The sequence below is a fragment of the Erythrolamprus reginae genome, chromosome 1, assembly GCF_031021105.1.
Source record: "Erythrolamprus reginae isolate rEryReg1 chromosome 1, rEryReg1.hap1, whole genome shotgun sequence".
NCBI lineage: Eukaryota > Metazoa > Chordata > Lepidosauria > Squamata > Dipsadidae > Erythrolamprus > Erythrolamprus reginae.
This window is the reverse complement of record NC_091950.1, coordinates 4,328,278-4,345,676: the sequence shown is the minus strand read 5'-3', so window position 1 is coordinate 4,345,676 and position 17,399 is coordinate 4,328,278. Positions and strand designations below refer to the sequence as shown.

Sequence of the window (17,399 nt, the reverse complement as noted above, 5' to 3'; positions counted from 1 at the left end):
CATGGAATTCTTGCGCCACCTAGTGGACGCTCGGCTCGTATCCCGAATTTGAGCTCGGGTGTCGAACAGAAATTTTGCTCGCGTCTCGGCTCGTAACTTGGAATACTCGCATGTGGAGCAGCTCGTATCTAGAGGTACTACTGTATATGGCAGTGAGCAAATATTTTTCCCTTCCTTGGTAGGCGGGCCAAGGAGGTCGGAGCATGGAACCGACTTCCCAAACATGACGGTTTTAGAACACTGTTTTGGAAGTCACAATTCCTATGGGGCGTCTACAGAAATACAGATTTAGAATAGAACAGAATAACAGAGTTGGAAGGGACCTTGGAGGTCTTCTAGTTCAACCACCTGCTCGGGCAGGAATCTCTATACCAGTGATGGCGAACCTATTACACATATGCCACAGGTGGCACACAGAGCCATAGCTGAGGGCAGGCGAGGTGTTGCCGTACGTCAGCTCCAGTGTGCATTCCTGCACTAGCCAGATGATTTTAGGACCTGGGGAAGGCCGTTTCGTCCTCTGTAGCCTTCAGAGAAGCTTCCCTGAAGGGCCAGAGTGTGAAAAACAGCATGGCGCGTAAACCGGAAGTCCATTTTTCCAAACTTCCGGTTTGCCCATTTGGCTGCTTTTTCACCATCCCAGGCTTCAGTGAGGCCTGTGAGCATGGATGGGGACAGGAGGATTGTGTGCATGTGCAGGGGCAGCATGGGGGCTGCACATACGTGGGGGAGGGAAGACGTAGAAACATAGATAGAAACATAGAAGACTGATGGCAGAAAAAGACCTCATGGTCCATCTAGTCTGCCCTTATACTATTTCCTGTATTTTATCTTACAATGGATATATGTTTATCCCAGGCATGTTTAAATTTGGTTACTGTGGATTTACCAACCACGTCTGCTGGAAGTTTGTTCCAAGGATCTACTACTCTTTCAGTAAAATAATATTTTCTCATGTTGCCTTTGATCTTTCCCCCAACTAACTTCAGATTGTGTCCCCTTGTTCTTGTGTTCACTTTCCTATTAAAAACACTTCCCTCCTGAACCCTATTTAACCCTTTAACATATTTAAATGTTTCGATCATGTCCCCCGTTTTCCTTCTGTCTTCCAGACTATACAGATTGAGTTCATTAAGTCTTTCCTGATACGTTTTATGCTTAAGACCTTCCACCATTCTTGTAGCCCGTCTTTGGACCCGTTCAATTTTGTCAATATCTTTTTGTAGGTGAGGTCTCCAGAACTGAACACAGTACTCCAAATGTGGTCTCACCAGCGCTCTGTATAAGGGGATCACAATCTCCCTCTTCCTGCTTGTTATACCTCTAGCTATGCAGCCAAGCATCCTACTTGCCTTTCCTACCGCCCGACCACACTGCTCACCCATTTTGAGACTGTCAGAAATCACTACCCCTAAATCCTTCTCTTCTGAAGTTTTTGCTAACACAGAACTGCCAATGCAATACTCAGATTGAGGATTCCTTTTCCCCAAGTGCATTATTTTACATTTGGAAACATTAAACTGCAGTTTCCATTGCTTTAACCATTTATCTAGTAAAGCTAAATCATTCACCATATTACAGACCCCTCCAGGAATATCAACCCTATTGCACACTTTAGAGTCATCAGCAAATAGGCAAACCTTCCCTACCAGACCTTCCCCTATGTCACTCACAAACATATTAAAAAGAATAGGACCCAGAACAGACCCTCGTGGCACACCACTTGTAACCTGTCTCTGCTCAGAATACTCGCCATTAACAATAACTCTCTGATGTCTATGCTTCAACCAGCTTGAAATCCACTGAACTATCCAGGGATTAAGTCCAATCTTCACTAATTTATCCATCAGCTCTTTATGTGGAACCGTATCAAAGGCTTTACTGAAGTCCAGATAGGCAATATCCACGGCACCACCTTGATCCAACACCTTTGTGACATAGTCAAAGAACTCAATGAGATTAGTCTGACATGATTTGCCTTCAGTAAAGCCATGCTGATTTGGGTCCAATAAGTTATTGTTTTTTAGGTGCTGATTTATCCTCTTTTTGAGTAGAGTCTCCATCATTTTAACTACAACTGATGTCAAGCTAACTGGCCTGTAGTTACCAGCTTCTTCTCTACTGCCCTTCTTGTGGATAGGCACAACACTGGCCATTCTCCAATCCTCAGGAACATCTCCTGTTAACAGGGATTGGTTAAACAAATCAGTCAGGGGGGTAGCAATGACAGATCTGAGTTCTTTAAGAACTCTGGGGTGGATGCCATCTGGATGTGGGCATATGTGCGCAGGCTAGCACCCGCACCCTTTTGGCACACGGACCAAAAAAGATTTGCCATCACTGCCCTAGACCAGTGATGGTGTTGTGGTTAGTTCTGGCCCAGCTCCTGCCCCAAGGACTGTGAATGTGGGGGAGACATCCACATGCTGCAGGCCTGTTTTGCCCCCCCCCCGGTGGAATATGCTGATGAAGGCTCCTCTGACCAAGAAGACATGAGTGACAGGGAGGAGGAGAGTGGGGCAGACAGCTCAGCAGGAGATCAATTATCTAGCTCCTCCTTGGATTCGGAACAAGAGTTAATGATACAGCCACGCATGCGGAGAGCGATGCATAGGGAGCAACAACTGAGAGATTATTATCAAAAAAAATGAGGCCACCTGTGGTTGGGTGGGGCTGTGGTGATTAGTGAGGCTGCTATAAATAGCAGCCTTTGGGTTTGGCCATTGTGGAGGATTATCTGATCGTTGTGTTTCGTGCCTGCTTTACTGACTTTGACCTTTTGTGTGCTGCTTTTTCCCCGCTTTAAAACTAAACCAGAGCAAAGTGTGTTTCACTTTGTGAAAGAAGAAGGATTGTGAATTGCCTCACAGCTGCAAGCTAAGTATCACAGAACTGATAAGGAGTTGTACAAATTACCAGTTTGTTTGGAGACAAGTGCTCTTTGCTATACCAAAAGAGGGCTTAGTTTGAGTGAATTTTCATTATAAAGAACATTGTTTTGAATTTTCAAACGTGTGTGTGTCTGAAATTTGTACCTGTGAATTTTCGGGAGGATTCTACCAGAGAGCCCGACAGAACAGATGGTGAACCTTTTTTCCCCTTGGGTGCCTAAACAGCATGCACGCATGCTATCGCACATTCCCGAGTGCCCACACCCATAATTCAATTCCTGGGGAGGGGAACAACAGCTTCCCCCATCTCCCAGAGGCACCCTGGAAGCTGAAAACGGCCTCTTTCCCAATTCCTGGTGGGCCACTAGGCTCATGTTCACCCTCCCCAGGTTCCAAAGGCTTTCCTGGAACTGGGTAAGGATAAGAACACCCTCCCTCATCCCCCAAAGGCTCTCTGGAAGCCAAAAAACACCCTCTCAGAGCCTTTGTGCAAATCAAAAATTAGCTGGTCGGCACGTATATGCATGTTGTAGTTGATCTAGGGCCACTGCTCATGTGGCAACAGATATGGCTCCACAAGAGCACACAACAAATACAAACTTAATATTAATCGCTCCAAGCTTGACTGTAAAAAATATGACTTTAGCAATCGAGTTGTCAAAGCGTGGAACTTATTACCGGACTCTGTAGTGTCATCCCCTAACTCCCAACATTTCTCCCTTAGACTATCCACGATTGACCCCTCCAGCTTCCTAAGAGGTCAGTAAGGGGCGTACATAAGTGCCCTAGCCTGCCTTTTATCCCCTATCCAATTGTCTTTTCTTTATCTCATATCTCATATATCTTTCCTTCCTTTCATATATCTTCTCCTCTACTTTTATATCTTTTCTTTATATCTATCCTTTATATCTTCATGTCTATCCTCTTCAATATGTATTGTGTATTGGACAAAATAAATGAATAAAAAAAAAAAAATGCCACCTGTGGCACCCATGCCATAGGTTCGCCATCATTGCCCTAGATCGCTTCAGACAAATGGTTCTCCAACTTCATCTTAAAAGCTGAAGTTAAGCTTTTAACTTCAAAAGTTTGGATTACTCCAGAGCTTCAACAGGTACAGAATGCATTAACTCATTCACTGACCGTGAGGAACCAATTTAGGCCTGTAGCCCACAGGGGGTCATGAGCCAAGCCAAGCAATCTCCAAGAGGGGAGGGGGTTTCCACTGAGGGATTTTCACCCTGTCTTAAGCAAGGCTGAACTCTTTGTCTGCTGGGCTGCAGAATGCCCTTCACTCTTGGCCTTCAAGAGATGGTTGAGGAACTTTTGTGCCGAGCTTCTGGAGGCTGCAGAGGGAAAAGGCCTCCTTCTGCTAATTAGTTCTTGGCAACGGTTTTGCGCTTTGATTTCTCCCCCACCTCTCTTAACAACCAGGACGTGTATCAACCTTGACAACTTCAAGACATATGCAACAAAATTCCCCAGCCAGCAATGCTTAAAGTTGCCAAGGTTGGCAAACACAGGTGTATGCAAATGCCTACCAATCGAATAAAAATTGCTACAATTTCTGCAAATGAAATAAAACAGCCAGGGTCTTCTTTCCTGTCTCATTTACCCTCCTTTGGCTCCCATGAAACAGAAAGGTATCTGCAGTTTCATTTGCTGTAATTCCAGGAGAGTTACTTATTTCCCCATTATTATGGAAGGAAGGAAGGAAAGAAGAAAGAGGAAGGAAGGAAGGAAGAGGAAAGAAGAGAAAGAAAGAGAAAGGAAAGAAAGAAAAAGAGAGAGAATGAAGGAAAGAAAGAAAGAGAAAGAGAAAGTGAAAGAAAAAGAAAGGAAGGAAGGAAGGGAGGAAGAAAGAACAGTACAGAAGGAGTTGGTGGCCTATAAAGCTATTAAATTAAATTAAGTTAAGTTAAGTTAAATTAAATTAAATTAAATTAAATTAAATTAAAACAAAGGAGAAAGAAAGAGGAAAGAAGAGAAAGAAAGAAAAAAGAGGAAAGAAGAGAAAAATGAAAGAGAAAAGAAAGCAAGAGAAAGGGAGAGAGGAAGGAAGGAAAGGAAAGGGAAGGGAAGTCCATAAGTCCAACCGAACAGATCAGAATCCAGCCACCCCACTCTCCTGCTTTCCCAGCTCTATTCTACCTGGGAGCTCCTCCCCTCCCCTCCCCACTCCCCAGCACCCACCAACGCAGTAGCGCCCGTTGGGGGCCAGCACGAAGCCCAGCTTGCAAATGCACTTGAAGCTCCCGTCCTCATTGATGCACATTCCATTCAGGCACATGTTGGTGGTGGCACATTCGTCGTGATCTGTGGAGCAGAAGGAGAGAAAGCTGTCAAGTAGGGGGGTCGCCCTAGGGACTGTTAAGGAGTGTGCAGAACGACCCTTGGGTTGTCAAGGACACACACAGAGGAAAAATGTGGGATTCCAGCAGATATCCAGGAAATGTGAATAATTATTCGGTCATACAAAACAGATACATTAAAGTTTATAAAATAGTGTTTACATTTAAAAATATTTGTTTGTTTGTTTGTTTGTTTGTTTGTTTGTTTATTCATTCATTCATTCATTCATTTATTTATTTATTAGATTTGTACGCCGCCCCTCTCCGTAGACTCGGGGCGGCTAACAACAATAATGAAACAACACGTAACAAATCTAATATTTAAAATAATTTTAAAAACCCTTATTTAAAAAACCAAACGTGCACACAAGCAAACCATGCAAAAATTGTATATTCCCCCTAGGGGGAAGGGAAGATCTCAGTTCTCCCATGCCTGATGACAGAGGTGGGTTTTAAGGAGCTTTATGCATTTATTTATATATATTAATTATTTATTGGATTTATATGCCGCCCCTCTCCGAAGACTCGGGGCAGCTAACAGCAAGCATAAAACAGTGTACAATAATAATAATACGAAAGCTTACGAAAAGCGAGGAGGGTGGGGGCAATTCTGATCTCTGGGGGGAGTTGGTTCCAGAGGGTCGGGGCTGCCACAGAGAAGGCTCTTCCCCTGGGTCCCGCCAAACAACATTGTTTAGTCGATGGGACCCAGAGAAGGCCAACTCTGTGGGACCTAACTGGTCGCTGGGATTCGTGTGGCAGAAGGCGGTCCCACAGATATTCTGGTCTGATGCCATGAAGGGCTTTATAAGTCATAACCAACACTTTGAATTGTGACCGGAAACTGATCGGCAACCAATGCAGACTGCGGAGTGTTGGTGTAACATGGGCATAGCTAGGGAAGCCCATGATTGCTCTCGCAGCTGCATTCTGCACGATCTGAAGTTTCCGAACACTCTTCAAAGGTAGCCCCATGTAGAGAGCGTTTCAGTAGTCGAGCCTCGGGGTGATGAGGGCATGAGTGACTGTGAGCAGTGACTCCCGGTCCAAATAGGGCTGCAACTGGTGCACCTTGCGAACCTGGGCAAACATCCCCCTCGCCATAGCTGAAAGATGGTTCTCAGCACAGTCAAGTTAAACTGTCTGGTCATACACATTCAGATCAGTCAATATCTCTCAATACAATAATACTGTTTTTGTCTTACGTATCAGACATACATTACAACTTACAAATTCAATGATACCTCGTCTTGCGAACCCCTTGTCATATGAACTTTTCGAGATACAAACCCAGGGTTTAAGATTTTTTTGCCTCTTCTTCCGAACTATTTTCACCTTACGAACTGCGATGATTACAAAACAATAATTTTTTTTGTAGACCGGTGTAATGGCACTTCTGTTTTTGGAGCATCTGATACACACCTTTCGCCCAGAAATGGCACAGAAAGGTGTGAAAAGATTGGGGAAGGCTGAGAAGGGTCACCTATCGCTCCCCCCCCCAGCCCTGACCCTCCAGTCTTTTCTTACCTGCGCAGTTCTTCCCGTCTGGTGTGATTTCAAAGCCAGCGTTGCAGATACATTGGAAGCTGCCATCGGTATTCACACAGCGCCCATTCCGACACATCACACCGTTCATGATGCACTCGTCGATATCTGGAAGAGGATTCCATAGAGTGAATACACTGCCTGGAATAGTATTTATTTATTTATTTATTTATTTATTTATTTATTTATTTATTTATTTATTTATTTATTTATTTATTTATTCATTCATTCATTCATTCATTCATTCATTCATTCATTCATTTATCCAATACACAAATACATAGGAAGAAAAATAGACATGTAGTAATACAGTGTTCCCTCGATTTCCACGGGGGATGCGTTCTGAGACCGCCCGCAAAAGTCGAATTTCCGTGAAGTAGAGATGCGGAAGTAAATACACCATTTTTGGCTATGGACAGTATCACAAGCCATCCCTTAACACTTTAAACCCCTAAATTACCATTTCCCATTCCCTTAACAACCATTTACTCACCATTATTAGTGGTACTCACCATTGAATAAGACACTTAGTGATCCTGATAATTATAAACATAATTATTTATTAACAATAATAATTATTTTTTTTGTTATTTATTTGCAAAAATTATTAGTTTGGCGATGACATATGATGTCATTGGGTGGGAAAAACCGTGGTATAGGAAAAAAACCGTGAAGTATTTTTTAATTCATATTTTTTTAAAAACCGTGGTATAGGCTATTCGCGAAGTTCGAACCCGCGAAAATCGAGGGAACACTGTATATATAAGGGTAAAAGTGAACTTAGAGGAGAGGATATATGAAAGGAAGAAAATATATATGATAGGTGAGAGAAAGGAAAGACAATTGGACAGGGGACGAAAGGCACACCAGTGCACTTATGCACGCCCCTTACTGGCCTCTTAGGAACCTGCAAAGGTCAATCGTGGAGAGTCTAAGGGAGAAGTGTTGGGGGTTAGGGGTTGACACTATTGAGTCCGGTAATGAGTTCCACACTTTGACAACTCGATTGTTAAAGTCATATTTTTTAAAGTCAAGTTTGGAGCAGTTCTTATTAAGTTTGAATCTGTTGCGTGCTCTTGTGTTGTTGCGGTTGAAGCCGAAGTAGTCATTGACCGGTAGGACGTTGTAGCATATGATCTTGTGGGCAATACTTAAATCGTGTTTTAGGCACCTTAGTTCTAGGCTTGTTAGTCTATTTTTGTAGGATATTCTGTTTCGAGTGGAGGAGTGAAGGGCTCTTCTGCTGAAATATCTTTGGACGTTTTCAAGGGTGTTAATGTCTGAGATGTGGTATGGGTTCCAGACAGATGAGCAGTAGTAGAGGATGGGTCTGGCAAAAGTTTTGTAGGCTCTTGTGAGTAGTGTGATATTGCCAGAGCAGAAGCTGCATAGAATCAGGTTAACAACTCTAGAAGCTTTTTTGGCGATATTGTTGCAGTGGGCTTTTGAGTATATCTCAATCTTGACTAATTTAAGATGTCTGGACTTCAACCCTATATGGGTGTACCTCGACACACCCATATAACACCTATGCTCTGTGAGTTGCACTGGCTTCCTATTGGTCTCCAGGCACAATTCAAGGTGTTGGTTATTACCTATAAAGTCCTATATGGCTCAGAGCCAGACTTCAGATTGTGCAAAATGCGACCGCGAGAGCAACCACGGGCCTTCCCAGATATGCCCATGTCTCATCAACACTCCGCGGCCTGCACTGGTTGCCGATTAGTTTCCGGACACAATTCAAAGTGTTGGTAATGACCTATAAAGCCCTACATGTACAGTGTTCCCTCGCTTTTCACGGGGGATGCGTTCTGAGACCGCCCGCGAAAGTCGAATTTCCGCGAAGTAGAGACGCGGAAGTAAATACACTATTTTTGGCTATGAACAGTATCACAAGACTTCCCTTAACACTTTAATCTCCTAAATTGCAATTTCCCATTCCCTTAGCAACCATTTAGATTATTACTCACCATGTTTATTTATTAAAATTTATTTTAAAAATATTTATTAAAGGCGGACAAAAATTTGGTGATGACATATGATGTCATTGGGCGGGAAAAACCATGGTATGGGGGGAAAATCGCGATGTATTTTTTAATTTATATTTTTGAGAAACCGTGGTATAGATTTTTTGTGAAGTTTGAACCTGCAAAAATCGAGGGAACACTGTAATCGGACCAGAATATTTATGGGACCGCCTTCTGCCGCATGAATCCCAGCGGCCAATCAGGTCTGACAGAGTTGGCCTTCTCCGGGTCCCGTCGACTAAACAAAGTTGTTTGGCGTGACCCAGGGGAAGAGCCTTCTCTGTGGCAGCCCCAGAGAGACCCTTGGGCAGGAAAACGTCTTCTGCCACACAGAATCCTCAAATGTGCGGGGTCCTGCACCCCCTCTTAAGCTCAATCCCACAACATCTGCCTGGAATAATCTCATTGTTTCCCATCTTTGGTCTAAATATGGAGGGGAGAGTCCAAACAATATCAAGAAGATAATTTTGGCGTGACACAATGAAAAGCTCACCTCTTTCTTAGCTAAACATTCAACTGCGAAAGTGGACATGACAAATATCCAGATAAGCCCATGGGTCCTGGAGGAGGGAGGGGTGGTTAAACTGATTAAGCCCTTGTGATCTCTCTCCACTGCAGAATATGGTGTTTTTTTTCTTGAGGGGAGGCCGCCTGTCAAGCCGGTGCAGAAGTTGGTGAAAAATTCATGGTTTCCTACACTATCTGTAGAAGGCCTGATGTTTATGGGAACTTTGCAGGGGTGATTTTCATGGGGGAACAGATGCAGCCACAAAGCTTTCTTTTGAGTGGTTCAGGGTTATCGTATGCCCACCCACCTGGGCGGAAGCGGAAGGAGGACTGACTGGCACAATCTGAGTGGGCAACATGACAAGTTTGTGTGTGGAGGGCAAGGGATGTGAACTTCCAACTGGGTGCGAAATTCAGATTCAGTTTCCCAGTAGGTTGGCAATAAATTGGAAACATAGAAACATAGAAGACTGACGGCAGAAAAAGACCACATGGTCCATCTAGTCTGCCCTTATACTATTTCCTGTATTTCATCTTACAATGGATATATGTTTATCCCAGGCATGTTTACATTCAGTTACTTTGGATTTACCAACCACGTCTGCTGGAAGTTTGTTCCAAGGATCTACTACTCTTTCAGTAAAATAATATTTTCTCACGTTGCTTTTGATCTTTCCCCCAACTAACTTCAGATTGTATCCCCTTGTTCTTGTGTTCACTTTCCTATTAAAAACTCTTCCCTCCTGAACCTTATTTAACCCTTTAACATTTCCTGTATTTTATCTTAGGATGGATCTATGTTTATCCCAGGCATGTTTAAAATCAGTTACTGTGGATTTACCAACCACGTCTGCTGGAAGTTTGTTCCAAGCAGCTACTAGTCTTTCAGTAAAATAATATTTTCTCATGTTGCTTTTGATCTTTCCCCCAACTAACTTCAGATTGTGTCCCTTTGTTCTTGGGTTCACTTTCCTATTAAAAACACTTCCCTCCTGGACCTTATTTAACCCTTTAACATATTTAAATGTTTCGATCCTGCCCCCCTTTTCCTTCTGTCCTCCAGACTAGACAGATTGAGTTCATGAAGTCTTTCCTGATACGTTTTATGCTTTGAGGAGTGCTTTGACTTGGACTTTGATTTAGGTTGACAATTTCACTTTTTTTGACCTCCCCCCTTGTGGATCCCCCTACTTGCAATCTGATTCGATTCCCATTCCTCCCATTCTTCCCAGACACGGGTCCCAGGGAGAATCACAGTCACCTGCCCACCCCCTGCCCCCTTTGACCTACCAATGCAGGCCTGTTTGGTGGGCGTGCTCTGGAAACCTTCGTGGCACTTGCAGTGGTAGGAGCCGGGGGTGTTCACACAATCACCATGGAGGCAGGGGCTGCTGGAACATTCATCCATATCTTGCAAAGAGAGAGAAGAGATCACAGTAAATAGGAATCAATGGGAGATAGAACACTGAAGTGCCTTCCTTTTACAGGGAGTCCTCGATTTACGACCACAATGGAGCCCAAAATATCTGCCGCTAAATGAGACTTTTGAAAAGTGAGTTTGGCCCCATTTTACAACCTTTCTCGCCACAGTTGTATTATTATTATTATTATTATTATTATTATTATTATTATTATTATTATTATTAGTTTATTATTATTATTATAATTGCAGCCTTTTGCAATTGACAGATGGGGATTTTGTCAATTCCGATGGTTTTCAAATGTCCGCTGAGATCCTTTGGCCCTGCGCCCAGCATGCCAAGTACCACTGGGACCACTTTCACTGGCTTATGCCAGAGTCGTTGCAGCTCGATTTTTAGATCTTCGTTTAGATCTTCGTTATTATTATTATTATTATTATTATTATTATTATTATTATTATTATTGTTGTTGTTGTTGTTGTTGTTATTATTATTATTATTATTATTATTATTATTATTATTATTATTATTATTATTATTATTATTATGTCAATACAACTCAGCAAACAAGATCACTATGCTGGATTTCGTATTTCATCACCAGTTGGGCGCTTCCCAAGCACCTAGGACTGCATGATGTAGCGGCGAATTATGTTTGCCCATCCCAGTAAATAATAATAATAATAATAATAATAATAATTATTATTATTATTATTAATCAGACTGTTTCTGCTTTCTCTAAAAATGATGGATTGGAAAAGGGGCTAACAGGAGCTTCCTGATTTTTACATGTTTCCTACTTTGGGGAGGTCGTTACCAGGATTGGGCTCCTGCCCGGACAGAGGGGAACGCAGCTGGGTAGCAAAAACCCCAGAGCCCCCAATTTGCACAGGAAGATGTTGAAAGAAAATGCAGGGCGTCCTCTTTGGGCAGCCTCTGCGTTCTTCCCGAAAGTGTTTAAAAGCCTTAACGCCGTCGATTCTGCTACAAACAAAAGTGTCTAGGAAAAGTATCAGGAGATCAGATCTGGAATGGATTCTATGTGATCTGGGTTTCTGTCTCCCCTCCTTTCTGCATGGCCACAGTATTCTCTAGAACAGAGGTCTTCGTGCAGAATTCTGGGAATTGAAATTCACAAGTCTTAAAGTTGCCAATTTTGGGGACCCCCTGCTCTAGAAAATGAAATGAATAATGCTTGAAACCTCATGTTTTGCCAGAAACCTTGATTTTGTTTGGTCGTCTGCAGGAAGGAGGATTAAGTAAGACTATTATGTGGAATGGAACATTTTGGGATATTTACTTATGCTGTGAAAATAGCAAGGAACACTTAAGATTGTTGCCTTTGAGTAAGTGATGATTTTGTGGGTGGCCATTTTAATCACAAAGGCACCTTTAGGACAATGCTCAAAATGGGCTTTCAAAATTCTAAGTGAGATGTTTCTATCATTTCACTGCTCTACAGCTGCTAACTTCTAGGGTGTGGGTGAATTCGATGACCTGCTTGTTTTGAGTACATTGATATGGGTCTTGTTTTGAGGTTCTTGGAAAATCCTTGGTCAATTCACATGATTCCGGTCACAATTCAAAGTGTTGGTCATGACCTTTAAAGCCCAACATGGCATTGGACCAGAGGACCTCCAGAATCGCCTGCTACCACACGAATCCCAGCGACCGATAAGGTTCCACAGAGTTGGCCTTCTCCGGGTCCCGTCGACTAAACAATGTCGTTTGGTGGGCCCTAGGGGAAGAGCTTTCTCTGTGGTGGCCCCGGCCCTCTGGAATCAACTCCCCCCGGAGATTAGAATTGCCCCCACCCTCCTTGTCTTTTGTAAACTACTCAAGACTCACTTATACCGCCATGCATGGGGGAGTTGAGACACCTTTCCCCCAGACTCTTTTATACTTTGTTTTATGTTTGGTATGAATGTGTTGCTTGGTTTTTTAAATAATGATAGGGTTTTATATGTTTTTTAATATTAGATTTGTTCTACTATAATATTGTTTTTATTATTGTTGTGAGCCGCCCCAAGTCTTCGGAGAGGGGCAGCATACAAATCTAATAAATAATAATAATAATAATAATTATTATTACTATTATTGTTATTATTATTATTATTAGATTGTTGCCTTTGAGTAAGTGATGATTTTGTGTATGGCCATTTTATTCACGAAGGCACCTTTAGGACAATGCTCAAAATGGGCTTTCAAAATTCTAAGTGAGATGTTTCTATCATTTCACTGCTCTACAGCTCCTAACTTCTAGGATGTGGGTGAATTCGATGACCTGCTTGTTTTGAGTACATTGGTATGGGTCTTGTTTTGAGGTTCTTGGTCAAGTCACATGATCGTCAAGCTACTCCTACCAGGGCACATAGCTGGCAAGCCACTCCTACCCAGTCATATGACCATCAAGCTACACCCACAATAAGCCACGCCCACAGCGTAGTAGTAAGAATTTTGGTAGCCCTTCACTGGCTGTCACTCATTGGGGGAATTTTGGACTTGATGAGCAAGGACCACCCCCTCCCGATCCTCCATCAAGGACAGTGGAGAGAAGGCGAGAACAGCACAGGTTGACCTGTCTACTCAGGAGGAGAACGCCCTGCCCCTCTGCCGCACGAATCCCAGCGACCAGTTAGATCCCACAGAGTGGGCCTTCTCCAGGTCCCATCAACTAAGCAATGTCGTTTGGCGGGACCCAGGGGAAGAGCCTTCTCTGTGGTGGCCCCGGCCCTCTGGAACCAACTCCCCCCAGAGATTAGAATAGCCCCCACCCTTCTTGCCTTTCGTAAGCTTTTTAAAACCCACCTCTGTCGTCAGGCATGGGGGAACTGAGATATTCTTTCCCCCTAGGCCTTTACAATTTATACATGGTATGTTTGTATGTATGATTGGTTTTTAAAATAAGGGTTTTTAGCTGTTTTAGTATTGGATTGTCGCATGTTGTTTTTACCACTGTTGTTAGCTGCCCCGAGTCTACGGAGAGGGGCGGCATACAAATCCAATAAATAAATAAATAAATAAATAAATAAATGAATGAATGAATGAATGAATGAATGAATGAATGAATGAATGAATAAATAAATAAACAAACAAACAAATAAATAAATAAAATAAGGCTTTTAGTAGGCTCTTCAAGTTTAATTAAATCAGAAACCTTTCCCCTTTTGAGACAGAAAAAAAGGAAAGAAGAAATTTTCAATCCATTTTCAGAAAATGGATAAAAGAAATTCACGTTAAAACTGGAGAGATGCAATTTTTGGAAGGATCACAAATCCATTCTTTTCATCCTCCGGTGTCACTTCTGATGCCATCTTTCCCAGAAAACTGAACTAAACGTTGCCCCAATAATTCATCTCCATCCAAACTGTCCATTATTGTAATGAATAGACCAATTTTTATTCCCACGCCTGTCATTGGATAAATAGATTCAGGGAGATTTGGAGAAGCATAAATTTCTGGATGGAGGCATCCAAGCCTCTAGCATGGCCAGCCAATGTTTTTAAATCGGACGACCTGAAAGATTTTATTTTATTTTAATCTGGGCTGACTCATATCTCAGCAAGGAGCCACGCAGTTAATATTACAGAGCAATGATCATAAAGGCAAATAACAGAATGAATGATCCCCTAATTGTCTCACATCACTTTTACATTTGGGGCCTCTTAATGTCTTCCAGGAAATTAATTGGGTTGCTAAATTGGCAATTCACTGCTCATCTTTTTTGCAAATTGCATCTCTTTGCAAATGGTTTTGCAAATCCATTGTTGCAAGCAGAATGTCACGCCCCCATCGGAGCCTGAATCTGCAGAGGAAGACAAGCCAGAACTGAGATTGAGTGGTGGGCTTTGTTGGCTCAGAAGGAAAATAACAACAGCATTTAGAAGGTGCAGAAAAGAGCAACCAAAATGATTAGGGGACTTGAAACCAAGATTTACGAAGAGAGATTGCGGGAACTGGGCATGGATAGCCTAGAGAAAAGGAGGGCCAGAGGGGACATGATAGCTGTATACAGGAATATGAGGGGTTGCCACAGAGAGGAGGGGGCCACTCTATTCTCCAGAGCACCAGAGGGCCGGATGAGGAACAACGGCTGGAAGCTGACCAAGGAGAGATTCAACCTAGAAGTAAGGAAAAACTTCCTGACGGTCAGAGCGATCAACCAGTGGAACAACCTGCCTGCGGAGGTTGTGAACTCCCCAACTCTGGACACTTTCAAGAGAAGATTGGACTGCCACTTGGCTGGGGTGCTTTAGGATTCCTGCTCAGGCAGGGGGTTGGACTTTATGACCCGCATGGTCCCTTTCAACTCTAACGATAGATAGATAGATAGATAGATAGATAGATAGATTCATATACAGCTTCACAGTGCTTTACAGCCCTTTCTAAGCAGTTTACAGAGAGTAAGCATATTGCCCCCAACAGTAAAATGAGGATTTTACTGACCTCGGAAGGCTGGAAGGCTGGGTCAACCTTGAGCCTACTGAGATTCGATCTGCCAAACTGCTGGCAGCCAGTGATCAGCAGAAGTAGCTTGCAGTACTACATTCTGCATCACTGAGGCTCTCCCTGGGGAGGAGCAGGCCCAGTCAGGCCAGGGTCTTTTAGGATTGGGATTCTCACAGTACTAGACAACACAGTATCAACAGCAGAGATTTCTAGGTTCTATCATATCTCAAGACCTGAAATGATCATCAAAAACGTCATCACAAAAGCACAACAAAGAATGTTCTTTCTGCACCAACTCAGGAAGCTCAAACTGCCCAAGGAGCTGCTGATCCAGTTCTACAGAGGAATCATTGAGTCTGTCATCTGCACCTTTGTCTGGTTCAGTTCTGCAACCCAACAAGACCGACACAGACTTCAGAGGAAAATCAGAACCACAGAAAAAAAATGGCTGCCAACCTGCCTCCCATTGAGGACCTGTATACTGCATGAGTCAAAAAGGGGGCGGTGAAAATATTGACTGACCCCTCGCATACTGGACACAAATTGTTTCAACTAATACCTCAAAATGATACTATAGAGTACTGCACACCAAGACAACTAGACACAAGAATGCCATCACTCTGCTAAACAAAACCCATTATTACTAAAAACAATAACAATATTGTTATTGTTGCTGCTGCTGCTGTTATTGTTGTTGTTGTTGTTGTTGTTATTATTATTATTATTATTATTATTATTATTATTATTATTATTATTGGGCTCCCAAGATCTACCCACATCTCAACATCACTCCATGAGCTGCACTGGTTGCCAATTGGTCTCCAGGCGGAATTCAAAGTGCTGGTTATGACCTACAAAGCCCTACATGGTTTAGGACCAGACTTCCTTCGGGATCGTCTTCTGCCTAATGTATCCTAGCGGCCGGTTAGGTCCCACAGAGTTGGCCTTCTCCAGGTCCTGTCGACCAGACAATATCATCTCACGTGATCTAGGGGAAGAGCCTCCTCTGTGGTGGCCCCGGTCCTCTGGAATGAACTCCCTCCAGAGATACGTACCACCCCCTCCCTCCTGGCCTTTCGCAAAGCTCTGAATAATCACCTCTGCCGGGAGGCCATGAGTGTTGAGATTGTCTCCGGGCGATATTATGATTGATTGAATTGATGAATGTGTATGTCTGTATAAATTTAACACTTTTTAGCAATCTATAAATTAGATTTCTTTTATGTATTGTTGTATTGTTGTATTTATAATGTTGTACGCCGCCCTGAGTTGCTGTGAGAAGGGCGGCACAGAAATCTAATAACTAACTAACTAACTAACTAACTAACTAACTAACTAACTAACTAACTAACTAACTAACTAACCTGCCTTCCATTGAGGACCTGTATACTGCACGAGTCAAAAAGAGGGCGGGGAAAATATTGACTGACCCCTCGCATCCTGGACACAAACTGTTTCAACTCCCACCCTCAAAACGTCACTACAGAGCACCGCACACCAAGACAACCAGACACAAGAACAGATTTTCCCCCAATGCCTCACTCTGTTAAACAAATAATCCCTGCAACACTGTCAAACATTTTACTAAGTCTGCACTACTATTTCTACTAGTTTTTTCTCATCATTCCTATCATCCTTTTCCTCCCACTTAGGACTGTACAGCTGTAACTTGCTGCTTGTATCCTAAGAGTTTTATTAATATTGATTGTTTCTTCATTGCTTATTTGACCCCTATGACAATCATTAAGTGTTGTACCTCATGATTCTTGACAAATGTATATTTTTCTTTTATGTACACTAAGAGCATCTGCACCAAAGACAAATCCCTTGTGTGTCCAATCACACTTGGCCAATAAAATTCTATTCTATTCTATTCTATTCTATTCTATTCTATTCTATGCTATGCTATGCTATGCTATGCTATTCTTATTCTATTCTTATTTTATTTTCTTCTCTTCTATTCTATAAATGAATGAATGAATGAATGGGTTGGGCTTCGCACCCCCTGTGGCTTGGCTTACCGATACACTCTCCTCGTACGTCTTGCTTGTAGCCCATGTTGCACTCGCAACGGTAGCTGGACGGGGTGGGGATGCAGCGCCCGTTCAAACAGAGGTTGGTGAAATGCTTGCAAATGTCGATCGTCTGGTTCAGCGTGGCTGTGCCTAGAAGAAATACGGGGGTGGGAGGGAGGAGAGTTGTGCGGAG

The 17,399-nt window shown here is 42.8% G+C and overlaps 1 protein-coding gene across 1 annotated transcript in view; it reads right to left on the bottom strand.

Annotated features, from left to right (window-relative positions):
* Positions 1-17,399, bottom strand: part of FBN3 (fibrillin 3) — a 193,268-nt gene that overhangs the window by 109,785 nt on the left and 66,084 nt on the right. The window contains 4 exon segments of the mRNA XM_070735596.1: positions 5,085-5,207; positions 6,770-6,895; positions 10,612-10,731; positions 17,213-17,356. Of these exon segments, the coding sequence (XP_070591697.1) occupies positions 5,085-5,207; positions 6,770-6,895; positions 10,612-10,731; positions 17,213-17,356 (513 nt within the window).